The 27086-nt window shown below is 32.8% G+C and overlaps 3 protein-coding genes and 1 long non-coding RNA gene across 5 annotated transcripts in view; 2 read left to right on the forward strand and 2 right to left on the reverse strand.

Moving 5' to 3' along the window:
• The window catches only part of LOC111702613 (uncharacterized), a gene marked incomplete in the record, with an annotated part of 53870 nt that overhangs the window by 9233 nt on the left and 17551 nt on the right, over nt 1-27086 (reverse strand). Inside the window, 2 exon segments of the mRNA XM_023474367.1 lie at nt 22677-22701; nt 23854-23904. Coding sequence (XP_023330135.1) covers nt 22677-22701; nt 23854-23904 — 76 coding nt within the window.
• On the reverse strand, nt 1266-23286 carry LOC111702616 (ubiquitin-conjugating enzyme E2-17 kDa). 2 transcript variants are annotated; one of them, XM_023474371.1, is made up of 8 exons: nt 23273-23286; nt 10947-10950; nt 7920-8006; nt 7038-7227; nt 5838-5871; nt 4391-4486; nt 3551-3616; nt 1266-2233 (listed from the first exon to the last, which is right to left on the reverse strand). In XM_023474371.1, the coding sequence occupies exons 3-7, from the start codon at nt 7996-7998 to the stop codon at nt 3572-3574; spliced, it is 444 nt and encodes a 147-aa protein (XP_023330139.1). In that variant the 5' UTR covers nt 7999-8006; nt 10947-10950; nt 23273-23286; the 3' UTR covers nt 1266-2233; nt 3551-3571. The 2 variants fall into 2 exon arrangements, with proteins under 2 accessions (XP_023330139.1, XP_023330138.1); XM_023474370.1 differs by lacking the exons at nt 10947-10950; nt 23273-23286 and adding an exon at nt 8561-8671.
• LOC111702617 (uncharacterized protein F13E6.1) lies at nt 9898-13160 on the forward strand. The gene is made up of 6 exons (XM_023474372.1): nt 9898-9946; nt 10614-10670; nt 11040-11160; nt 11870-11928; nt 12498-12563; nt 13047-13160. Exons 1-6 carry the CDS (start codon nt 9920-9922, stop codon nt 13131-13133), a joined length of 417 nt encoding a protein of 138 aa, XP_023330140.1. The 5' UTR covers nt 9898-9919; the 3' UTR covers nt 13134-13160.
• On the forward strand, nt 13158-17993 carry LOC111702619 (uncharacterized). The gene is made up of 3 exons (XR_002765453.1): nt 13158-13201; nt 15082-15130; nt 16750-17993. It is a non-coding gene; the product is annotated as an uncharacterized LOC111702619 (long non-coding RNA).

Here is a 27086-nt window from a genome sequence, read left to right on the forward strand (position 1 = left end):
GAGACGTGGCTTTTGAGTTATCAATTAATCGTATTGCTCGTTTCTGTAAAATGTGAATTTGTTTCATTTCTGAACATTTGTTACATCCCCAGGCTGAAATTGCATATTCTATAAATGATCGAAATAATGAGTTGTAAATGGTTAGTTTAATATTACTAGGAAGAATATTTTTTACACTTGACAAAGCAAAAACTGCACTGGATGCTTTGTTTTTAACCGCCTTAAGATGATGGTTCCAGTTAAGATTTTCGTCTAAATGAACACCTACAAACTTAAAAGATTCATTTTTGCATCCAGTTCCTACTCTTTCTATATCTTTATTATCTATTTGAAGTTTAAGCGAGGTGATACTTACATATGTAACATATCGAATAAACCTTCTGTTAACATGTAATAATGAATAGTTCTGCATAAAGAAATGAATGAAGCTCAATATGAATATGACAAAAGTAAAAAAATTTAAATGTTCAGGCTCTCTGGGTCTGGAGCTAACAAATATTTAGATCTGCAGATCCAAGGGGCAACAAATCAACCAAGAACATAAATCTCATGTGTTGACTAGCACAGGTGAAGAAAATTCCTCCACAATGGAATTTATTGATTTTTAAAATGATGTGCTAAAAAATATTCTCGGCAAATTTTACGCCAGCGTTTTGCACTGGGTCCACTCGAAATCAGGGGTGTATATTTTGCCCCCCCCCCTCTCCCCTTGGTCAGATGCGACATGATTTACAGACCAAGGCAAGTCGTGGAGCTCAGGTCATGGTACTTTGTCTGTAAGTTAACTGTTGATAATACTAACTCGCTGAAGGGCCCGGCGTTGCTCGTGAAAAAAATTATATTTATTTAGCCTTTAACACCGCTGGGACACCCATTAGTGTCCACAAAAAGTTTCAGCCCATTCGGTCCAGCCGTTTGGCCGGCTTTAAGCAACATATATATCTCCGAATGTTTTGTTTTATTATATAGATAATAGTGGAATATACTATTCACAATGGTACCTCTTAAAATCTTTGTCTAAGAGAGCTACCAAGGTTTCTTCTTATGAATTTTTTTGTTTAACTTTAGATTCTTTGTGACTTGCGGATTTCTATTTACAGAAACAACAGAGTAAAATTGTTAGAAATAATTACTTGGCAAGCTAGAAAACCCACGATATATTCTACTTCGTGTCAATTGAACACTTGAAATTACAAAAACGTCCCTTTATATTATACTCGCCTAATTCTGGAACAAAATCCTTTATATCTGGCATTTCAAGAATATTTCTGAAAAAAAATAGTTTAATGGTGGCTAGATAGATAACAAATTATCACAAGATTGTTTATTCAAAAAGTAATTCTTTCATTTTATTGAAAACAATGATAATTAACCAGCCGTCCGAGCCTGGGAGGAGGGTATTAAAAATAATTGAAATGAATCTGGGGTTTTGTTTTGTTATATTTCATTTTAAATAGCATTAAGCATAATAGGTAAGATACACTGTTTTAGTTAAATGTTTATAACTTTTACATAATAATAATCGGATAAATTACGACACTATATAAAAAGTTGTACAGATACCACATCATAACACAGGTGGTTTCATGTACACTGTATAGCAGACAATACAATAAATTCAATATGTACAGTACAGTACAAATAACATGTGCACTGTACATTAAACTAAATTGTTGTCTTAAAAAAAAATAAAAAATTTTAAAATGAAAATCAAGAAAACGAGAAGTAGGAATAAAGGGCAAAATTAAAAGTGAGGAATAGCAAGGTGTTATGTTGAAAAGTTGATTAACTTAAAAATTCCCTTTCCACATGCCTCAATCATTTTTAAAAGGGTTTGATCGCTTGATCCAAAATTCTGTGAAGAAAAAAATCTTATCGAAAAACCGCATATTTTCTTTTTTTGGGGGGTGGGGGCAAGTGAAAAAGTTAGCAAGTTGTTGTCCCAGTTTGTCTATCTATCCAATTCTTCTTCTGGTAATTATTGAAATTATTCTTATTCCACGATGGGTAAAATCGAAAAGGAAAATGAAAAGTTAAAAATACAGAATCACTGTCAAATGTGAAAGTTATTAGGAATAAAACCGAAAAATTACTAATTTACTAAAAGCTGGACGAGGGTTTGAAGAATTAAACTGAGAAAATGCACATTATGTTTGGACGTGGAAAGGCTGTCCACTTTATATTTCTTGTTTTCTTCCATCAGGCGTGGTTTGTCAGGCAAGAACAATCCAACCTAAGAATATACAGATTTTACTTTTAGTTCTGTTTACAAAATGCTCACAATTCATCAACAAATATAATTTTTTTTCCAACATTTTTGTATCTCAATATTTTTAAAACATTTTTACATTAAAATATTAATACGTGCTCTGGATTTATAAAAATAAACCTATTTTCCTACAAACACGATAAAATCCAAAAAAAAACTATCTTTGTTGAATTTGAATATCTTTTCTAACATCCTAGACTTCCTACGATGAAAATTAATAATGAATTTGAGCTAATCTTAAAACTCTTGAAATTAGGAGTTTGATCCAATTCAAACGTTTCCCGCTTTTAAAATATTATTTTAATTTATATTAATTCAATATTGCACAATTAAAAAAAAAAAACTCAAGTGAGAGATTAATTTTTAAAGTCTAAGGTTTAAATAATTATTATGTAAAAACAGTTTATGCTTTTAAATTCACTACTATTACTTTATTTCGATTTGTGTTTAAAATATTAAAAAGAATTTGTCCGCTGTCACTTAGAGTTTGCGGTCTGGGCAGGATATTGAAATAATAGAGAGAGTAAGGCGTAGGGCGGTCAACCTGATCACTGGTTTAAGTGGCAGGACTTATGAGGAGAAGCTTAATGAACTAGGTTTATTGTCACTGAAGGACAGACGAACCAAACTTGACCTAATCCAAACCTACAAAATTATGAAGGGTATTGACAGAGTGGATCACGATAACTGGTTCAGCAAGGTTGGAGTAGATGCTACCAGGTTAACTCGTCATACAGCATATCAAGACAACCAGATACCAAAAAGATCAAGAACGGATGTCAGGCATAACTTCTTTTCTAATCGTGTTGTTCCAAAATGGAATAAACTTCCGGTAGAAATAAAAGAGGCAAGGACTTTAAACATATTTAGGACCTAGCTGGACTCAATCGACATTGGAGAACTATAAAATAAACGTAAAATCTATCTGTGCAAGGAGTATTTGAGTGTGGAGTGCACTATGTAGCAGGACATGGATGACAGATCATTACTCCGTGACGACCTACTGGCATCCTCACCTATGTTCCTAAAGGAGCCCTGAGGATTACTCTACAAGTAACAAGTAAGTAACAACTAGTTTAGAACATGAAGAAATGAACGAATTAACAAATGAACAAATGAAAGGATGAACAAATGAACAAATGAAAAATGAAAGGGTGAACAAATGAACAAATATAAAAATGAACGAATAAACAAATGAACAAATGAAAGGATGAACAAATGAACGAATGAACAAATTAAAGAATAAACGAATAAATGAATACTAATGAACTAAAGAAATACCTGATGAGGAAAAGATATATTTCACATAGCGTACTTTCGAGTCCATTCCCTTGCGCTCTCATTATACTAAACAAATGATAAAATATTAAACATAAATATATAATAAATATTGAAGAATGATTTCCGATGCTATAAGGAAAAAAAATTCGATGCTCCAAAGAAAAAAAAACTGCAAATAGGAAGTCAATTGGCAAACTGTTATCCTTTTTGATACTTTTTAACAGAAAGTTTTTAACAAGGAGAAAAAATGCAAAGAAATCCTTAATACAGTTTTTTAGACATGGTTGAAGAATGAAAATAATGCTTGCTTTTCTTTACACTTTATAACGTTATATTACAGAAAATTAGGGTTGTTTTGGTCGGATAAACTTTCTCTTGTTTAAAGTTGGTTAAGGATAAACTTTGTTAAAAACAAACAAGAGTAATCCGAAATCATCTGAAATATTGTAACAAATTATAACACTCGCCACACATCAGCAAAACAAGTTATAAATTCTTACAAATCAGTTTCATAAATATTAGCAATAAAGTTTATTTCTTCCTTTAGACATATCAGTTTTATAAAAATGAAGCTTAGAATTAAAGTTTCTTAATTCTTACTTTCTACATATTTTTTTTAAAAAATAAGCAATAAAATTTGTCAATAAATTAGCCAGGGGGTAAAATAGACTAAAAATATTTTTTTCGATGTTATTAAAATTCCACGGCCAACGCCGGGCTCTGCAGTTAGTAAGTTTATAAATTCTTACTTTACACATGTTAATTTTATAAAAAAGCAATAAGTTTTAAAATTCGTACCTTCGACATATCAATTTTTAAAAATGGGTAATAAGTTCTTACTTTAGTCATATCAGTTTTATAAAGACGGGCAATCTCTGGAACTAAAGGATCGTCTGGGTTGGGATCGCAGAGCAAGGAGCAGATAGATAACAATACCTTATAATTAGAAACATATTAGCTCAGATTAATCCCGAATTATCATCAGGAGTTTAAATGATTATCCCTCCCCCTTTCAATATTGTCAGAATTTAGTACGTTTTAATTTAGATAAACGACCATTTATTCATAATTTTAAAGGGAGCGTTCGCGAAAAATGAAAGGGAATATAGGCTCACGGCGAAAAATAAGCGATTTTGATCACTACTAATCTTACCTCTATCTGTTGCGTCTATAAAGAGAAAATTGTTAAAAACGACTCATGAACGTAGCGTCCATACTAATTCAGAAAGCTGTAACATTCAACTCAGATCGTAAACATAATTAATTTAATTCCAAACAAATCATTCAGATACTACAAACAATAGTCATCGATAATTTTTCGACGCATTCGTATTTAGTTGATATTTCATAATATTTTTCCATTTTTCTTGATCTGAGAGTTGTTTTTAAAAACATTTATATCTGTTTCGGGGATTTTTGATAATGAAGACGACATTTACATATCTTCCAGGAATGTTCAAAAATCCAGAGCCAACGAATTTTTATTTTTAAAAAAATAAGTAAGATTAGTAGCGATCACAAGCGCTTATTTTTCGTCATAAGCCTATACCCCCTTACATTTTTCGCGAATTCTTCCTTTTAATTCAGAAAAAGGTTTAAACATACGTTATGAATAGAACATGCCTTTTTTTAATGGAGGGTCAGTATTTGACATTAAGTTTACAGACATTTAAATTTTTCTCCAACTTTAAACATAAAATTTAATAAAACTATTGAGAAAAGAAGAAGTAGTTAACCAACTTCCAGGATTTACATTTAGAAATTTAAACAATAATCATATTCAAAACCCTCAAACATGGCGGGTAAAATATTTGAGAAGTGCTGATTGATTTTAATAGAATATTCACCCTAGTTAATGTTAACAACAATTCCAGAATTATTTTTATTCTGAACTGTTGAAAAGAAAAAGACGTCAAAAATTAGGAAAATCCAGGAAAAGGAGATAATTTTAGAATCTAAGTTATTTTATTACTAGACTTTCCAAGCGCTTAGCGCCCCTTTTCTAGTGAACACGTTTGATAGATGTTCTTCAAGCTTAATTTTTTTCCTTCGTAATTGTAAAAATCAAAATTTCGCGGATTTGTCTGTTTTTATTGGTGCATTTTTCGAAAGAAATCAATTTGGATATGTATTTTCAGGGCAAATTGACATAAACCTTGACATTGAACCGTTTTGGATACAAACAAACAGACAGATAAGCAAAGTATATGTATAATTTAGTAAAGATTAGTCAATGATCATATTGTACATGTAATTTATACATCAAAATAAATTTTTTTTTAAATACCTTGGATACTGTTAGGGCTGGGGACCACTGAGATCTAACAAAACATCCGGTTTTTAATTCAATAATATGTAAAAACATGTTATCAGGGGTGTATATTTTTAAGAATTCCCCCCCCCCCAGAAATGATTTACGATGATTGAAAAATTGGACATGAGCAGCTAAGTTTTTTTTATCCTAAAGGCATCTATTTTCCCCAATTTAGCGAAAAAACCCTCAGCGCAGACATACCTAAAATCTGGGGGGAATGACTTTCAAAAGAGGGGGTGGGACAATAAATGGTTTTGCAAGAAAATATTCACCCCTGCATTTAATAAAAAAATCTAATGTTTGGCATTTTTACAAAATTTCTCATAATAAAGCTCTTTTTAAAATATGATTGAAAACGATACATAAATATTTATCTAGGGTTCGAAACAAATAGAATAGATTAGTATAGAGAGGAATTAACTCAAAAAAAGTGTAAAACCGCCATCTAGTTGTACTGTTTCCATACTGCAGGTGTACTTCACACATTTGTACTATATAACCTTTTGGGTCCTGGAACATATTTTATAGAAAAATTTTTTTAAAAAATATTTCATTTTCCCTAAATCAATTCTCTGACACCCTGCATTCCCGAGTTCATCTCAGCATAATCGTTGTTAAAAATTAATTTGAAGTTTAAAGCAAAAAAGTCTAAAGCAAAAAAGATTAACAATTCTACAGTCTGCGTGCATTTATTTTAAAAACAACAATTTTTACGTTTTTCTGATTAATAAAATAGCGATTTTAATTACCCTATGGCTAATACATACGTTAAAAGTTATTTAACAACTGAAAAAAAAACAAAGAAATTGTAACGGATATGTCCAGGGATCATACCGTATTAGTGTGATGTACTGCTAATTTGTAAGCATTTACATGAATTTTATACTTTGAGCTACTTTTTCAGGTTCAGGTTCAGTTCTATTCTAACTCTATTCTGTGGTTCGAAACCCATTAATATGTTTCAGGGTAAAAAGGACTCAAAGCGAGATGTTTGAATAATAATATACCAGGTCAACGGATCAATCACTTGGGCTTGATCCAACCAAACCAACCATGGGCCAAAATCTATTGTTTTGGAAGACATAGCTGAACTACGTAAACTAAACCACATTTTTTATGAAATCAAAGAAAAAATTAATATCAATTTGTAGAAAAACAATCAAAAACCAGTTCCTAAGAATATCTAAACAAATAGCTCCATTACTATTAATATTCGGATGATATATTCTTGTGGTGAAAGCGAACTTAGGAGGTTTGAAGGGATAGTCGGTTGGGAAGTGAATATTGAGGAAGAAGACACCCCCCTCGAAGGGACTGTCAGTGGGCCCGAGGATGGTGGCCTGCCAGTGAAACGGATCATCTCCTAGAATAAAATATTCATCCAATGTAAGTTCGAATTTAGCAAACAATAAGAGGTAGTTGAACTAGAATAGGCGAAACAGTTAAACTAATTGAACTTCTTCTCCACAACTCTGTAGTAGTTCAGCTGTCCGTACAGGGGTGTATATTTTCCTTAAAAATCATTTATTTACCCCAGAAGTTTTTTAAGGGTGCAGGGGGTGCAAATTTTTTTAATGGGTTTTCGCTGAATGGGGGAAATAAAATCATTTTTCAAGGAAAATAATTTATTTCTTGCATAGCATTGAAAAGAATGAAAAAAATTCTGAAAACTATACATCCCTGTGTCCGTACCTACTTAAACTACTTATCTGCATTGTTCATTGAATCCGACCTCCGTACATTTTATTTACAGAGCCCGTTGGGGAAAACTTATCTAATTAGAGGTTCCATTTTCCAAAGAGGTCGTACATCTTTGCCATTAACTAGCTTAAAACATGGCTTTGTCTTGAAGCTAGATTTTCATTTCACAACACAGTCAATGCTGCTTAACTAAGAATTTGTTAACAAAGCTAAGAATATTCCTATACTTCGACATAGTTTCTTAATCAAAATTTGAGGCAAATCGGCCAGGAGGTTCATGAGATATGATCGGTTATACCAACAAACGATTTAGTTTAATACATACAGATATTGATAAAGTTTTAGTTTAATTACCTACAGGTCCAGCAGAACACTGGGCCGGGGGATCATTTGCAATATCCTTTAATTCCTTGTTAATACGTTTCAGCGCCATATCTTTATCTGAAACAAAATATATAAAGAATTCTGATTGCTTCTCAAGACATTAATCGGTAATTTCCTAGACAACGTTTTAGCCGCAGCACTCGGACCCGCCCCCCTGAATCACTCAAATTTATTTCCAGGAGGTTTTCAGTTCCAACGAGGCTCAGCGCCTTCTAAAATGATATATAATTTAAGCCCCCACAGGACAAACTCCTGAGTGCACCCTAGACTGAGGCTCTACTGTGGTTCTACTGTGGTTCTACTGTGGTTCTACTATGGATCTTTTGTGGTTCTACTATGGTTCTACTGTGGTTCTACTGTGGTTCTACTGAGGTTCTAAAGTGGTTCTACTAGGGTTCTACTGAGGTTCTACTGTGGTTCTACTGTGGTTCTACTGTGGTTCTACTAGTTCACTAGGACAGACTCTCAAGAAAATCATTTTCAGCCAAAATGTAGAAATTCATAAAATATCTATTATTTAAAAACCAAAAATTAAATGTCTAGACTTCAAGACTTGTTGGAAACTGTAATCAGCTGTTGTACTGTAATAAAGCAGGATTAACAGCTTGAACCTTGAAATGAATTAGCTGTCGCTACACAGAATCTCACGGTCCACGGAAGGAATTTGAGAAATTCCGCTGAACCCGTTTCATTCTCCATCATAATACTGTGGTCGTGAATTTAACATACTTTCTGGAACGATGGTTTGGCCGCTAGCGGTGTGGAAAGATTTTCTTCAAGTTTTACAGCTGCTGATTTGACTGAACAACGCCGCGCTCAATTAAAAGCATGAGTAATGGGAGCAATCACGCAAAATTCTCATGGATTGATAAATCTATCATATCAGATTAGAATTCTAACATCTAGCGCGGTCAAACTATCGTACACCCAAATTTGTACGTAATTACTACAAGAACACTATCTACATATAACAGAGAGAACGGGCTGATCAAAAATTAACAAAAATAAAGTCGTCTTCGATTGACAAAAAGCTGTTTTAATTCATTTTCACGCAGATCATGTTTTTCACGCGCGTCAAGTGAAGCTTGCAGAGGATTGAATTGTTAATAAATTAAATAGCATTGTCTGATCGATTGCTCGAATCTATTTATGCATGCGTACACATGTACACAGAAAAGTGTACTATACGATACATGTATACAGTATAAAAAGAAATATATACAGAAATTCATATTTAATGTAACATTGATAATATTGGTAATTTTCTAGAATTAACCATTTTTGAACCCTCTCCCCGATCCCATTAATTGAACAATGACATGGCCGCGCGCAGCGCCCGGCCCCCTAGCCTGGCATAGACGCGGCTCTCTAGCCTTCTAGCCACAGGCACGGCCCATAAAGCTTGTCTTAGCCTAACCTAACCCTAAAATAATAAAAAAAAAATAATCATAGTTTTTCTGAAAAAAGTGATCATTTACAAAATCTATAGAATGGGGGGAGGGGGCAGGTCCAAAAATCGTCCTCTCCATGGACAGACCCTTAATATACTTATAAATAATGTGCCACTCTTTTAATACTGCCTTCTCAAATCTCCATTTCATAAATTGAAACGCCCCTATTCCTGAAACCTGTCTACAAATATATCTATCTATCTATCTACCTATTTACCTATCTATCTATCTCTGTTATGATCAGCTGTGAATAAACCGGTTTTGTGAATAGTGACAGCTTCTCTCCGCTCAATCCACGTCATTTTCTCCGGTGAACTAAGAAAGAAATTTTGATCAGTTTAATCTCAATATACTTTGAAATGACTGTTCAAACGTAGTGTTTAAATTAGTTAATAACAGCGGGCACCTATTTATTTGAGTACGTGTATAAATATTATTGTGACAATTCATAAATTAAAATAGTTTTAATTTTAAAGTGAAATGTACGTTTATTTCAGATTTGAAGTATTCTATTTAATCATGTCGACTAGCAGTGGTCATGAAGAGGTAAAAATCTTTATAAATCTTTTTTTCATACTTTCAAAGAATTTCCAATTTCTTAGAAACATCTGTTATATTATTAATTGAAACGATGAGTCATTGCCATAATAGATTGTTTACATTTTAAACATTTTTTTCAAATGTAAATAAGTGAATACTCTAGAGAACTGTTTTCACCCCTTCCAAAACCTGTTCTATTCGCAGCGTTCGGCCTAGAAATTTGCTTTATCTGACCTAACCCTTAAATAGTTTATAAATAAATTATGATGGTGTCTGTCCCAGAGAACGAATTTTATCCACCCTCATCCTATCAACTTTGTACATGAATACTTTTTTCAGCAAAATATCATTATTTATTTTTTATTATGTAAGGGTTAGGTTATGCTAAGACTATTTCTGGGCCGAGCGCTGCGGCTAGGACAGGCGAGGAAGCCAAGCGCTGCGACTAGGACAGGATAGGGGGCCGGGCGCTGCGGCCACATGACCAATCATATCCATGTGTTACATATGATATCCATGCACAAAATTGATAGGAGGTCTAAAAATCATATTCTAAGAAATTACTATATGATGATTTTGCTGAAAATTATAGTTTTCCATGTACAAAATAATATACCCATAATTTTAAAAAGGTTATTCCGATGATTTTCACGAAAATTACGTTTGTGTTTAGACTTCACCCTACGATATTACATCACCGACAGATTCTGTTATTGGAGCTGATTTCCAGGTTAGCATTGATTCATAAACGATTAATGTATCTTTGTGTAAGATAATTACGAAAGCCCTATCCCTCCCCCCTCATGCTGGAAATTTACTTAAAATCATATTCTTTTAAACTCCCTTGTTTTGTTGACAAAAAGTAAGTGATTATGGTAATCCTACGGAACATTTAACACCAATAAATAAACTTTTTTTTTTCTTATTAAACAATTGAACATTTGTAATTTCTTTTTAGATGAACGTTCTTTTCAGATAATCACCTTTAATAAGTTTTGACTAAAACCTTTCTGAAAAACAGACCTTTTTTAGATTTGTCATCTTCATCCCCCCCCCCCCACGCTCACCTCTCCTTTCCTCATTTGATATTGTGTTATAGGGTTTGAGTAGTGAGGAGCAGGAGAGGCAGAGAGATGAGTGGAAGGCAGAGCTCTCCAAGACCGAGGAGGAGATTCTAACCTTGAAGCAGGTTCTCACCAGCAAGGAGAGACATGCACAAGGTTAGCAGTTTAATATATACTAGACCATCTCATAAATGAATTGTGAGACAAATATCAATAAAAAATAAGCTTATTTAAAAGAATTCGAAGATTCTTGGAGGCAAATTTTTTTTAATCATCTAAACCTTTTCTGGGGCCCCGTGAGTTCCAACAAAAAAAATTGGGCCCGTTCGGAAGAGCCTTTATGACGTTTATTGGATACAAACTTGAACAGACAGACACATATTATATATTGATAAAGTAGTGATTTGTATTGTTATTAAGGTGTATTTGTTTGTATGTCCGATCATAACTCGGCAACTCTGGGACCGATTTTTCTTAGATTTCACTGGGGTAAAACGGTTGGTCATATTTTCAGACTATGTTGACTTTTCATGCAAATCTGGGTTCCCAAACTAGTTCATTATAGCACCATTAAGTTCATTTATCTAAATTTTTAACTAGTTTTTATAATTAGCTTTAAAGGGATTGTTGTAGATTTAAAAATACGCACATCGTTAAAAACTAATAAGTCATGGTACAATTGGACGGTTTTAATATCTTTAACATACAATCTAATAATTTAGTTTAGAGACTATTTTCCTTGGATATGAAATATATCGATATTTTTGAAATGTTTGTGAAAGTAGATTTTAAAGTAATTTATGGGACTGAACATTTCCAATGGTCTATTGCTCAAGCTGTGTTGACTAAACATTTACTTTTTCAGGATTGAAGCGAAGGCTTGGTATCACTGCTTGGAGGGAGTTTTCCGAGGATATGACCCAGGTTTTATATTTTTAATTTTTAGAGGGGTGTGGGGGGGAGGCGAGGACTAAAGATCAAATTGCTATAATGCAAGAAATATATTTACATTGACTGGGAACCGCCATATGAAGCGTCAATGTTGTGTACTAGAGTGGGAAAAGATCTAAACAAAAAATCCATCAATTATGTGTGTGGGGGGGGGAGTATATAAAGATCCGTGGCCTAAAATCGTAAAAAATTGCACTTAAAATGCATATTTATCGTCACAACACAAGTTTGAAAACATAACTGGGGTTTCTCAAAGAACTCTAGCACCGGTTTTGGAAGGACTGCGTTTGTTCTTTTTGCCCTGGACAATAAAGTTTATAATTTGCGTACATTTGATTTCCTTGCCTAATAATTCAAATATTACAGCAAGAAATTTGGAAAGTTATTTTCATTTTTCTATTATGGATTTAAACTCAAGCTATTATTATAAAGAGGGATGCGAGATGTGAAGCGAACAGAAAAGCTTTTTTAAAAATGTACTTTTTGTTGCAAGGAGTAACATTACCATTTAATAGTTTTAAACCATATTTTTATTATAATAGGGACTAAAGAATCTCCAAGAATCTGCTACATATAAGAGAACTTCTGAAAACCTGATCTTTGCCAAGGTAACTTTACCTTTTCTTAAATTAAATTAATGTTTTCTTTTTTTATTTTGTTGTGGGTTGCTTTTGATGATATTTCATGGCAAAATATGTTATTAATTTCATTTTTAGCGGAGGTTTTTATTATTTTTTTCTTTATTTGAGATCTAACAAAGTAATCTGATTTCTTGTGGGAAATATTCTCTGCACTTCACGGGTTTCTAAAAAAAACTGTTGAACTCAATATTTGTGAATTAAAAATTTTGAAAGAAATATAAATTACGAATATTACTCTTAATTTAGAAAAAAAAAAACTTTCTTAGTTTTACACCCCAGAGGTCGAATTTTTAGAAATTTAAACTGCGTCGCTGAACCGCTTAAAACCGCTTAAAATACAATTTCAAGTGAAACCAACCTTGCTTGAACCACGTCTCAAATTTGAGACGCGGCTTATAATCTTTGAATTCGGCCTCTGTGTGCCTAATACCTGACCCCCGATTATTGTAGGAGATAGCTAAAGAGAAGACTGCTAGTATGTGGAGCGGTATAGCCGGCAGTAATGCTTTTCAGAAGGTATTGTACAATATACAATAACGTGTTCACGGATAAAAACTTTAGAAAATAAATTCCTATTCCCAGCAAACCTTCGACGAAGCCTTAGAGTAAGTTATTTTCATAAGGCTTATGGTTAGGGTTCTGTCAAGACATTTATAAAACTTTCATGAAGCTGTTGATAATTATAAACTTTTAAACTGACAGGCTGAAAAAAGTTTTCTGAAAGATTATTTAATATAGAAATCATCCGGAATAATCGTCCTCTAGCTCTCATTTAGGAGGGTGAACTATTTTAACTCAATTGAGAAAGGTTATGTTAATTTTCTTAAGATTTCATTGCTGTTAGAAAAGGTTCAGTAAAGACTTTTGATCCGAAAGAAATTAGAAACCCTACTCTCCCCCACCCCCCTCTTTCACAACCTTTTAAATAGGAAAGTTAAAGATAAGGTAAATATAGTGACCGGCAAGGTATGGTAGTTGAACTGAGAGTGAATTATTGTGGAGACATTTCTTCGGATTTATTTGAGACATATAAAACGTGTTAATGATGTATAGTTACTGAGTTGGGTGTTAACGTTTTGAGAATCGATTTTTTTAATAACAAAACAAAAACTTCAAAAAATGTTTAAAAAATTCCACAGCAAACTTATTGGATGTTTAGGAATTTATTTCTTAATCGAAATTTTCTCATATCAAAGAATCAATTATTCCTTTTCATCATTTTATTGAATTTCTTATTTTTTATGAATTTCTTCAAATGTCGACTTTTCAATAACTTCCAGGAAATGTTTGTGAACAATGAGAGATTACAGAAACCAATAATTGAAAAAAATTATTTATTTTCAATGATAATAGTTAATTTTTACTTTCTCAACCAATTAGTTTACTGTAGAATTTTTACAAATGTTTTGGTCCTTATTTGTTTTTGAATAGTTCTCCTAAACCGACTCCCAAAATCATCCCTCTAAAATGAACAATAATGATTTTAAAGATTGAATTTGCGCTCTTGCTGAATAAATATGCACCGTAAAAACGTCTTATAGGTCTCAATGATTCATAAAAAATTCATTGCCGGTCACTCCCTTTAAAAGGACCGTAAGCGTAATTTTAAGTGTTCGGTGATTCGAAAACTTTCGTAAGTTTTATCTTGACTTAAAATGAAAGAGAGAAAATGACAATGCCCCATTAACAACAACGTAGTTTTAGGAGTTAATATTTCCAATTAACGGTCAGCGCCGATTGAAGGAGTCATAACTATGATTGGATGATGAGATAGATAGAAAAATAGATGTTACCGCCATACTATTTCTATTGGTTCAGAATAGACAACAAACACATGATTTAATCCTGAATGGATCAGGCGCTAATGGACTCGGCATACAGGAGTGCGTTATCCTTGAAACCTTAATTTATCTAACATTTGAAAGATACCGTGTCACGAAAAGTGTTAATTTCTGTGATCTTAAAAACAAGAAATGCTCAAGTCTCTTTCGCAGAGAAACCGCAAATGTGTAAATATAAATATAAAACATTTTAAAAAACAAAAACGTCGAAGTCTTGTTCATACTTCATCAAGCTTTCAAGGGTACCGTTGTAAATCGGGCATAGCCAGGGGGGATCATAGTTTCCTACCTGTGTGCTCAGTTAGCTGTACTGAACACTTACAACTGTTTACTAATAATGATATACTATAGGTTAGGCCAGAATCTCCTTATAATAAACAAATAGGCAGTACGCTCTCGGTATAGTTCATGGCCTAAACAATTAGTAAAGGATTAGAGTACATCATCACTATTAAAACTAAAACCTCGTGGGGCATAGCCATCTTTACAATGAGGGTAACTTGAAATAACGCTTACAGTCCCTTTAATCTTTTGTAAACTTGTTTGTGTAAAATAACTAAGACATATGGACTAACACCACAGAATTTTTCTTAAGTCGAATATTTTTGTAAGAAAATATAGTTTTAACAAAGTTTCTGTTTCAGTGAACATAAAAATGGAAATAGTTCTCCTGAGAAGCATTAAACTTGAAAGGTAATTTACAAGATTTTTAATTTTTACTACATATACTGTCTTCCATTTTTTATGGAATTTGAACTTGGCATAAATTGCAAGCTTAGGAGAAAGAAGAAACGATTACGAGCACGTTTTATAACCAATCAAGAACTAGTTTTAAATTTCTTTAGAGAAAAACAAAGGAAATTCTACTTAGGATCCATATTTTTTTTTTGTCCGAGAATATTATTTTTTTCTCCTTTGAGACAAAATATTATATACAGACTGTAGACACTTTATAAACGTAGTTTCAACTAAAACGGTTTTCTGTAACTTAAAAATGTCTTTTTTGTTATGAAAATTTAGAATTTCTTTCATCTTGGAGTAGTCAAATCTGCAAGTCACTTTTACAGAGAAAATTATCATCTTTTAAGTCTAAAATCTAGGATAAATCATTTATCATTGTGAATCGGAGATGAAACTCAATTAAACGGAGGGTCCTAGAAATTACGTTGATAGTAATTTTCTAATTTTGACCTCCGGTCAAATTATAAAATCAATGAAAGTAGGTCAATTCCGAGGCCCTTGTTTGACCTTAAATGATCTTGAAGGTATTTGGCCTCCAAATATCAATGGCCTTTGGAGGTCTAAATATAATATCAATTAAAATAAGTAGTGTGAGTTACCAAATCCTAGGTTTCTTGGTGTTCTGAATCCAGTATTGGGATCCTGTTCTTAGTCCGGGTGTTCAATTTTTTTACCTCCAAATATTAATTACCTCCGGAGGTCAAACTGAACTTTTCTTTAAAATTTAGAATCAATTAAAATGGGACAGGTTAGGAATCAAATGGTAGGTATCTTTCTATTTTAATTTCAGTTCGAGCCCCCGTTTTGACCTTAAATGACACTAATGGTCGTTGACCTCTGGAGGTAAAACCCTAAAACCACGAAAATGGGTCGTATCAGGTATTTCATCTTTAGGTCAGCGACCTTCAGTTCAGGATCACTTTAAGGTCAAAAGCGGGTTTGGAAAGTAATTAAAAAAGAAACCTACGAGTTAATTTCTAACATGCTCCATTTTAATTGAAACTGAAAACAGGATCCCAATATTGGATTCAGAACACCAAGAAATCTTATGATTTGATACTTCACACGACTTATTTTCATTGATATTATATTTAGACCTCCGGAGGTCATTGATATTTGGAGGTCAAATACCTTCAGGGTCATCTATGGTCAAAAAAGGGCCTCGGAATGAAATCAAAACACCAAAAACCCATGATCTGATACCTCACATGACCTACTTTCATTGATTTTACATTTTGACCGGTCGAGGTCAAAATTAGAAAAAAGGTTACAAAGAAATATTTTCCGAAAAGCTCTTGATGATTTTATTTTTTGGTGGAAAATACTCCTTATGTGTAATATGAAATATATTGACAGATAAGGTTTACATTTTTTTGTACCTATCCCTGCTTGAGGGCAACTGTGCGAGCACCATGGCTACTATACAGGGAGCGGGGGAAGGCAGGCGGCCATGAGCCACCACTATTTCCCATTCCGGGCCACATATTAGCTTTTTTCTCTTCCGGCAGCCATGAGCCACCACTATTTCCCCTTCCGGGCCACCACATTTGACAAATATTTTATTTGTTTAGGTTCCAACCACCCGCAGCTCTTCAAACAATGGGAGGAACGTGAAACCTGTGAAACCATTAATAATTGGCGCTTAGTATTTTTCAGAATTTTGATAAACATCGTTATTTTTATTATATTGAAATTATTCTCCGCACTAGCGCACTTGGGTTTTATTTATTTATTACTTTTTATCTATCACCTTTTCCCAACTTTAATTAAAAATTGTAATGTACTTAATACTGGAAACTTGCCTGGCTATTGAATATAAAATCAAATCTGTGATTAAAAATTAAAACTTCAAAACTCTAATTTGAAAAGAAAATTTTCCTGTAAATGATGTGCACTGTGCAGCTTCTTCTGCTATATTCGTGATAATTTTATCTACTCTGCTGCACTCGGATAATTTAATCTACTCTGCTACACTCGGATAATTTAATTTGCTCTGCTGCACTCTTGATAATTTTATCTGCTCTGCTGCACTCGGATAATTTTATCTACTCTGCTACACTCGGATAATTTAATCTGCTCTGCTGCACTCTGATGATTTTATCTACTCTGCTCACTCAGATAATTTAATCTGCTCTGCTGCACTCTGATAATTTTATCTGCTCTGCTGCACTCGAATAATTTTATCTGCTCTGCTGCACTCGGATAATTTTATCTGCTCTGGGATAATTTTATCTGCTCTGCTGTACTCGGATAATTTAATCTGCTCTGCTGCACTCTGATAATTTTATCTACTCTGCTACACTCGGATAATTTAATCTGCTCTGCTGCACTATTTTATCTGCTCTGCTGCACTCGGATAATTTTATCTACTCTGCTACACTCGGATAATTTAATCTGCCCTGCTGCACTCTGATGATTTTATCTACTCTGCTCACTCAGATAATTTAATCTGCTCTGCTGCACTCGGATAATTTTATCTGCTCTGCTGCACTCAAATAATTTTATCTGCTCTGCTGCACTCGGATAATTTTATCTGCTCTGGGATAATTTAATCTGCTCTGCTGTACTCGGATAATTTAATCTGCTCTGCTGCACTCTGATAATTTTATCTACTCTGCTACACTCGGATAATTTAATCTGCTCTGCTGCACTATTTTATCTGCTCTGCTGCACTCGGATAATTTTATCTACTCTGCTACACTCGGATAATTTAATCTGCCCTGCTGCACTCTGATGATTTTATCTACTCTGCTCACTCAGATAATTTAATCTGCTCTGCTGCACTCGGATAATTTTATCTGCTCTGCTGCACTCGGATAATTTTATCTGCTCTGCTGCACTCGGATAATTTTATCTGCTCTGCTGCACTCGGATAATTTAATCTACTCTGCTGCACTCGGATTATTTTATCTGCTCTGCGGCACTCTGATAATTTTATCTGCTCTGCTGCACTCTGCCTTATCCTGGTGTGGTTCATAAGACCAGGGATCTATAATATTCACCAATTTTTCATCAAAATCAGTGAAAACAAATTTTATTTTTAAATGAGATCTTTTACTCATTTTTTTTCCCTCCCCTTTTTCTATAAATTTCCACCAAGTTGATTGACTGAATATTTTAGACCTTTGGTTTACTATTTATGATCTGATGAATTATTAACATATAATATCACTAGCTTTTTTATTTAATAAATAATTAATATTTAACATTATTAAACTTCAAGTGTGGAAAGGTTTTCACTCGCAAAAGCTTTTCTTATATTTTTTTTTGCTACTTGTTTCAAGAAGGTTTATCTGTTTTAATTGACTATAATCAATAAGTCCTTGGACCGGATTTAATGAAATTGAACTGTCTACCACAGGTTCAAATTCGAATTAACAAGTCATGGGACCGGATTGAATGCATTTGAACTGCCTATTGCCGGTTCAAATTCGAATTAACAAGTCATGGGACCGGATTTAATGCATTTGAACTGCCTATTGCCGGTTCAAATTCGAATTAACAAGTCATGGGACCGGATTTATTGCATTTAAACTGCCTACCGCCGAATCGCCGCTGCATCAAATCCTTCCTTAATATTTAACTTCAAATCGGTGGTTTAAGTTTGAACTTGCAGTATGTAGTTCAATGATGTAGCTCTAATTCATTAAATTTGGTTCCTCAGTGTTGGTGTGTCGGCTTTTGAAATAAGAATTGCTGATAAACGTTGCGAGAGAAACAGAGCGCCCCAAATACATTGAATGTAAATTGTCTTAAAAGACGCAGTACAGTGCCATGCAGAACGTATTATATTTTAATATAATTAGGATCAAGCCATTGAAAATGTAATGTATAAGTAATAAGTATACCAACAATATATCAAACATTTTGTTATTGAAGATTAATCTGTCTCGTTGCAAGAAACTACAATTTTGCACGCACTTCCTAAATAGAATATAATTATTGTTCATAATAATATTTATGTCAGTTCAGACAGCATAACTTGCTATAACAGAATCCAGAAATCAGCAAGGTTGTATGATAAGGCCGGTTGCTTACTCTCGCTGGTCTCCAATTAATGGAAAAGATAAGTATGTGGATTCTGTGTATCTATGCTAAGGAGAATACATTTTCTGTACATTGGAGCGCATCAAGAGTAAGGAACCTTATTATACAAACTTAAATATGAGAGGTTTAACCAAGGTACTAATGCAAGGAAAGTTATTTCAGAGGTGTACGCATTTTTTGACCTGCAGTGTAATGGGCGGACGGATGTCACAGCCTCGCAAAAATAATTAATGAAACATTCTGGTCATAGGAAACTTTTATGTGAATTTTCAAAATTATCAAAATTAAATGCTTTTAACCTCCTAGGATACTAGAAATTAGAATTTATACTACAAAGTTTGAAATTTTTTAAGTAGAACTTCTACTTCCCCGGGCAACGTCAGGCTTTTCAGCTAGTTAATAAATAAATTTTTTTATTATTCATAACATAAATTTAAATTTTATTTGATTAAGCAACTGAATTTTTGTCAAAATCTCAAAATTATTTTTACCAATCCGAATTAATAACTTATAAACCATTTATATTTCAAACTATGAATTCTGTGAAATCTAATATGAAAGGTTTAGTAAGTTGAGTGTAGCCTGAACTCGCGGTTCCTTAATTTTAAGGAAAGTTGCGGACCCAGCATGACCTTGTTCTATCTGTGTAAAAATTCCATTTCCGATAATTGTATTGGTAAAGATATATGATTTAAGATGTAAGAATAATATGAGCAAAGAAAAAATGCAAGGAAAGTTAATTACGGTCGCGTATACTCTGCGTACATATTGAAATCAGTTCTCTCTGGGCGGAATTTGTAAACAAGAATAGATGCATCAGTGTTCGTCTAGTATCCAAGGAGGAGGAAAGCATTTAATTGTGAAAATGGATTCCATGTCAGGCTGTGACATCCGTCTTGTGTTTACTTTTCCGCCCAAAGACTTCACTGCAGTGCAAAAAATGCGTACACCTCTGAAATAACTTCCCTTGCATTAGTACCTTGAATATGAGTATCAGATTATTAATCTGCGATATCATCCGAATCATCCAAGCAACATAAAGATTTATAATGTATTTTTCTATTATGTAAAGCTGCGATCTAGATATGTGTATAATGTTTATGCAGAGGCGGCTAATGGGGGGGGGGGGTATGGGGCACGTCCCCCCTGGAAAATTGGGGGAAGTCCTCCTCCCTGGAAAACAAGGGGGATGTCTCCCCCCTGGAAAAATCAATACCCAATTGGTTATAAAAATTATTGTTCACGGCGATAAGCACGAATTTTAAGCAGATTTTTATTTAAAACGTGTTACTGTTTTCACTGTACACGGATTTAGCGAATATTAACGGTGGAGGTGGGGTTTTGCTTTCAAGACGACATCTATTGAAGATGTATGGTCTACAACCATTTTTGTATATTGGTATATGTTTATAGAAATATATGAACGTTGGTATAAACATGTTTTCACAAGCATTAAACGATTCTTTTATAAAAACCAGTGCATCTCTAGTGCAATTTATTTATTTTTTATTTTAAAATTATTTAAATTATTTACCCGTTTTAAAAACTTACTATTTGAAAATAGCCTACCGAAAAGTTTTATTATTTATGGACAATAATGCATAAAATTTACAGAAAGAAACTTTTTTTTCTTGGACAAAAACTTTTAGTATTTTAACAATCGTTCGTACTCAACGTCTTTCAGCGCGGCAGTACAATTGGCTTGCAGTTGTGTCGACCTTAAAAATTGTTGTATTCTGTTTATTTTCCAATTAGTGAACATTTTCAAAAACCGCTGTGACATCAGACCTCATTAATGTGATTAATTTTAACAAGGAGATTATCTTTCCACTGGTTCTCCCATGTATTCACTTAACTCAATACCGATTTGTAATTACAAGATATTTGGATTTAACAATATTACGTTTGGATAGAGTTTTACTTCAGGCTTTTTTTATCGTTGATTATATCATGTGTTCTCCCTATAGGAGTATAAACAACCTAAAACATTTTCAAAAGCTAAACAAAGAATTAGTGACTTTCGTTAATAATTAATTGTCATTTATTTCAGAAGTTTAAAAACGTCTTAGCTTACTGTCCGACTATTTAACCCCCTTGTTTTCTACTAATAGATCGTAAGAATTTTTTCATCATAAACATTCATTATAACAGTTTTATATGTTACTATTTATGTAATTTTTTTTCAGGAAATAAAGATAATCTGCATTATCGATTTTGATTTGAGGGTTATTCTGTTGTATGTCTGTTCAACTTGAGAATCTTGTTCCTATCTGACAACAAGTGCCTAATTATGACTAATAAAATGGTATATGAAACTTTAAACATTTTTTACACAAAAAGGAAAATATTTTGAGAAAAAATTTGAATTGAATTTCATTTAATCTTTTATAATCTTTGATTTAAGCGATATTTTTTTGTAGTTTAAATTCAATCTAAAAAATTTGTGTCATTTATTTAAATCTTAACATTTTTCAAATCAAAAATTTCAACAAAACAAACTAAGTTTACTCCAGAAATATTTCTCCAAACTTATTTTTTAAGTTTTGGTATAAATCTTATAAACCACTTTATGATTCTAATCACAATAATCAATAAATAACTCTAATCCTTAGTACCACTACGTCAAAAAAAAATTGTTAAAATTTTTCATTACACATAAAAACCAAGATTTAAAAAAACTGTGCTGTCTATATGTAGGGTTTACAAATTTTCGTTATATTTCTTTTGCAAAAATTTTATTTAGCCAACGAAAACGAACATGTTTGTTAATTTTCGCGAACATTTTGTTATTACACTTTTGCAAAATTTGCGAAGTTTGTTTGAAATTTTCGCAAAATTTGTTCAAATTCGTTCGAAATTTTCACTAAAATCACAAAATTTGTTCAAAATATTCGGTAAAATTTTTTACGTTTCCTGCAAAATTTTTTTTTCTTGATGTGAAATGGAAAAAAATTTTCTTCTTGATGTGAAATGGAGAAATTTCGATTTTTATCGAACGAAAATTGTACAAGATAATGCGAAAATTAAAATTTTTTGTGAAATGAGGTAGAAAATACATTGAAAATTGCGCATGCCGCAAAATACGTTTGGGTGGCGGTGATTACTAATTGAGGACTTCTGAACTCCCACCCTCACTGTGGCGGCCTTTAAATAAGTGCAAAGTGCGTGATCCCTCCTGTTTCAGTAGCCAAGTGTCCATAAATCGAAAAATTATCAAGGGAGTTTTTTTTAGTTACAAATCATAAAATCTTGGGGATTTTTCACTATATAAAGAAAAACAGATGTCAATCATTCCACTATTTTCTGGAAACCACTGTAGTAGTTAGATCATTAATGTACGTCATCATTCGAAATATGTAACTTTTGATTATGCATAAACGTTAAAGTTGATATGTAACGTAAAAAATTTATGTCAATAACTTTTTATGACCCTGACTTAAATTCATTTTACCTGATATGAGTAAATCAAACGCCTCCTGAAAAAAAGTACAAAACTAAAATGGTAATTTTACATCGTCTATACGCAACATCCCCCCTACTAACTTTCCGACCTACTGCAACATCGGACCTACGCCAGCTGTTTATTTTTGTATTATTTTAGGGTTAGGTTAAGTTAAGACAATTTCTGGGCCAAGCGCTGCGGCTAGGACAGGCTAGGGGGCCGAGCGCCGCGGCTAGGACAGGCTAGGGGGCGGGCGCTGCGGCCATAAGTCCATATTGAAGCTGTAAAACCACGTGTTAGTAGGTTGGATGTGTAGTATAGCGGATTTGGCGTAGGTCAGAAGTACAGAGTATATAGCGGATTGCGTAGGTCGAAAAATACACCACCAACTAAAATCCCTCAATTAAAAGCGCTATTTGTCTGATTCTCAACTGTACTCTTCCATCAGATTGACCATGAGGAAATATTGTTGATTATTGTCCATTTGCTTTCTTTTCTCTGCTGTATAAATACAAAATTGACATGGAACACAGCTTTAAGTAAAAATTATAAATTTTTAGTTTAAAACGATAACTTTTTAATTGTAGCTGCAGACCAAGGTACACTTAAGAATTGAATATGTAACTTAACAAGGTTTCAAAATTTAAATCTTTAAAATTCTAGTCGTGGTAAAATTATGGTTTTTTGTGTCGTTTTAAAACATTTTCTGGATAAAATCAAATGAAAATTTTAAATGGATGTAATTGAATGGAAATTCTACAAGGACATCAAATTATGAACAAAGTTGTAAAAAAAAATTTAAAAAATATATCGATGGTTTTTTGACAATTTACAATATTGAGCATGTTTAATGCAACTGCACGTGGATTTAACGGTTCGCGTCGGTTCAAAAGAGCTGTGCCTTTCGATTTTACGTATGTTAAACATAATTTTTTTCGTCTTTTTCTCTGAAATACTTTCTTTCGGCAAATGCATAATAAACGAAAAAGTATATCAAGACAACTACGTAAGTTTAAAGATTGTTGGATTTATAGAAACCAACACGGGATTGATTAAAAATGTATCTCGCTCAGGTTGGTCCGGGGGACACAAAGGAAAAGACATAAAATAGTTGGTTGTTAGCAATGTTTCACACATCATCTTAAATAGTTAACAAGTTGATAAATTTCTAGAATAAAATTCTAACCTGCCAGCTGTTCAGCTCTAGTTGATGAGAGACTATTAGCGTCGGGTCAACCTATAAAAAACATAAATAGTTTCTAGTTTCAGTTTAAAAGGAGAAATTGGCAAAATACTGCTCGATTTTTGCATGAGCGCGTGCACAACTTGTTTGCAATGATCTACGGTAACGGGAGATTAAGTACAACCATATTACGGCTCACATAATAATTAATATTGTTTTATAACGCCATTAAAAGATTTGTATATATGAAGATAATAAATATGGCTTCTTTTTCCAATAATTCTAAGATCTATCTGAATTGGCCTGGCATGAATTACATTAGAAGGTTTAAAACACATAAATACATCATACCTATATACCTTAAAACCTTACATGGAATGTAAATTTCGAAATATAGATTATCGGAAAATATAACGAGATGAACATAAAATATCAATTTTAAATAAACGTGTTTAAACGAGATAAAACACTGGATGATATTTGCAGTAAATAAACCAAGTGATCTAAAGGTTGAAGTTTACTAAGGTTTAGGTTGGGTTGGTTTAGAGAGTATAGGTGAAGTATACCTGTCATATGAAACCTATGCATTCAGGCAGTCTGGACAAGTAAGGCAGTTCAAGACTAACAATCTTATTTCAAGAATACAACTAGTTACAAGGTAATATCATTGGCTAAAGAGATTTTTTGATATTAAGGGCGCTTCGTGCCTGTAGTTCATTATGTATTAAGGTTCGGTAAAGCTAAAACTTGAGAAAAATTTACTTTAAATAAATGCTCATTTTATTAAGATGTTTACAGATTTAATCAAGAAATATTCTGAATATAAGACCACTAAACATGATTTTAATCCAAACCATTTGAAGGGTTTGTCGACGAATTTTTATAGAGTGGCATATTCAATTCATAATAGTACTATTTAAAGCTTCGCTCGTTAAAGAATTAAGGATACCTGAAATATATTTATGTCTTTATAAATTGTTCCTATATAGTATAAATCCTTATCGCGCGGCTCAGCGTCATACTTGAAATGTACAGGGTTACCCACAAAGGATGAGACTGCAAAGACGACTTAAAGCTCTACTAACATGAGGATCCCAAAGGCAAATTAAGTCTTAACTGTCCTTAATGTAGTCTTTAACTGGTTTATTAATTCCGTGAAGTTGTCTCTGAAGTCTTATCCTTTGTTAGTAACCCTGTATATTTAATCTCTAATTTGTAATCTGTTATCTGTAATCTGTAATCTGTTATCTGTAATCTATAATCTGTAATCTGTAATCTGTAATCTGTAATCTGTAATCTGTAATGGGGTGGTATAGTGTAGGTAACAAATAGATTAGAAGTACAATAGGTGGCAACTGCAGAGAAATAGACCAATTATACGCGACGTCACAAGTGTCAAATATAACAAGACAAAATAAATTTTCTCACATTAGTCGACACGTTTTCCAAGATTAAATAAAAAAGTGTAAAAACAGAAAATAAAGAACACATATCATTACACATATTTTACTGTAAGATAAGCTCTTTATTCTTAAATTATCACTATTATTAACAATTTTGACGGAAACAAAAACTGAGTTGACAATTGTGACGTCAGAATAAAGCTGTACTAAGAGTGTACAAATTCTACGTTTCCATCTATTGTACTAGAATCTATTTGATAGGCATTATTATTAGGGTTGTAAATCGCTTTCATTCCTCTCTTGAAAACTTTTAATAAAACTTCAATCATTTTAGAACTGTATTTTGTTAAAGTTTGCATTTTTTAAACTTTGCCATTCTTTTCCCTAATAAAAGTGCAAAAGAAAACACAGCAAAAAAACTCTCTTTTAAACGATCCATATTGTTTCGTTTTTTGCACATATTTTCTCTCTGGGTCAAAATTTGTGAGAGTGTAAGAATAACAAATTTTCAGAAAAAACAATTTTGAAAGGAATATATTTTCCAAAAATTCAAATTTTATGATCCCTGTATCTTTTCAACCTGATGGTATAAACATATAATAATCCAAATTAAAATATTTTTTTATCCATGAATTCATATTTTGAAATATCAAAGGTCTACGACATTTAATTGTAAAGATATAGGTATTAGAAAATCAGAGTTTGTGGCAAAGACTCAAATACTTTGTAAACCCCTAAAAAAAACTATTATCATGTACAAGTTTGATATTCTATCCTTGCTTTTGTAATCTTCATTTATAAAGCTTAATTGAATTCAAAATAATTGAATTTAAAGCTTAATTGTATAATTTCGTTTAAATTGTAGTGGACCATTTAATATTTACAGAGATTTTCAGAAATAATCTGAATATCTTATCATTAGATAACTATTTCTAAAATGAAAAAAATCGAATTAAATTTTTTTTTTTTGATTTGTGAGCCTATGTTAAGTGTTACACATTGATTTCCTCAAAAAAATTCAGCCAATTATGTTCAGCTATTTGGCCAGCTATAGCTAACATATACATACACCCTTACATACAAATATATATATTTATGAGCGAAGAGCTTTATTATATATGTAGACGGTATAAAATATTCCTTGAATTTCAGAATGGGACAGAAAGGTTCCCTGCCCTTAGAGGCCATAGAGGGGTTCTCCTTGGAGGAGGTTGCTAGGCTAGAGAAGCGGTTCAAGAAACTTGATCTAGATCAGAGTGGTGCCATCAGGTCAGATAGGTTTAGAGGATAGGTTTAGAGGATAGGTTTATAGAATAGGTTTAGAGGATATGTTTTTCAGGATTGGTTTAGAGGATAGGTTTAGAGGATATGTTTAGAGGATAGGTTTAGAGGATAGGTTTAGAGGATAGGTTTATAGAATAGGTTTAGAGGATAGGTTTAGATGATAGATTTAGAGGATATGTTTAGAGGATAGGTTTAGAGGATTGGTTTAGAGGATAGGTTTAGAGGATAGGTTTAGAGGATATGTTTAGAGGATAGGTTTAGAGGATAGGTATAGTGGATAGGTTTAGAAGATATGCTTACAGGATAGGCATAGTGGATAGGTTAGGAGGATAGGTTTGGAGGATAGGTTTAGAGGATAGGTTTAGAGGATAGGTTTAGAGGATAGGTTTAGAGGATAGGTTTAGAGGATAGGTTTAGAGGATAGGTATAGTGGATAGGTTTAGAAGATATGCTTACAGGATAGGCATAGTGGATAGGTTAGGAGGATAGGTTAGTTTAGTAGGGTAAGCTTAGAGGATTGAATTGGAGGATATATATTAAATGACCTGT

The sequence above is a fragment of the Eurytemora carolleeae genome, unplaced genomic scaffold (assembly GCF_000591075.1).
Source record: "Eurytemora carolleeae unplaced genomic scaffold, Eaff_2.0 scaffold500, whole genome shotgun sequence".
NCBI lineage: Eukaryota > Metazoa > Arthropoda > Copepoda > Calanoida > Temoridae > Eurytemora > Eurytemora carolleeae.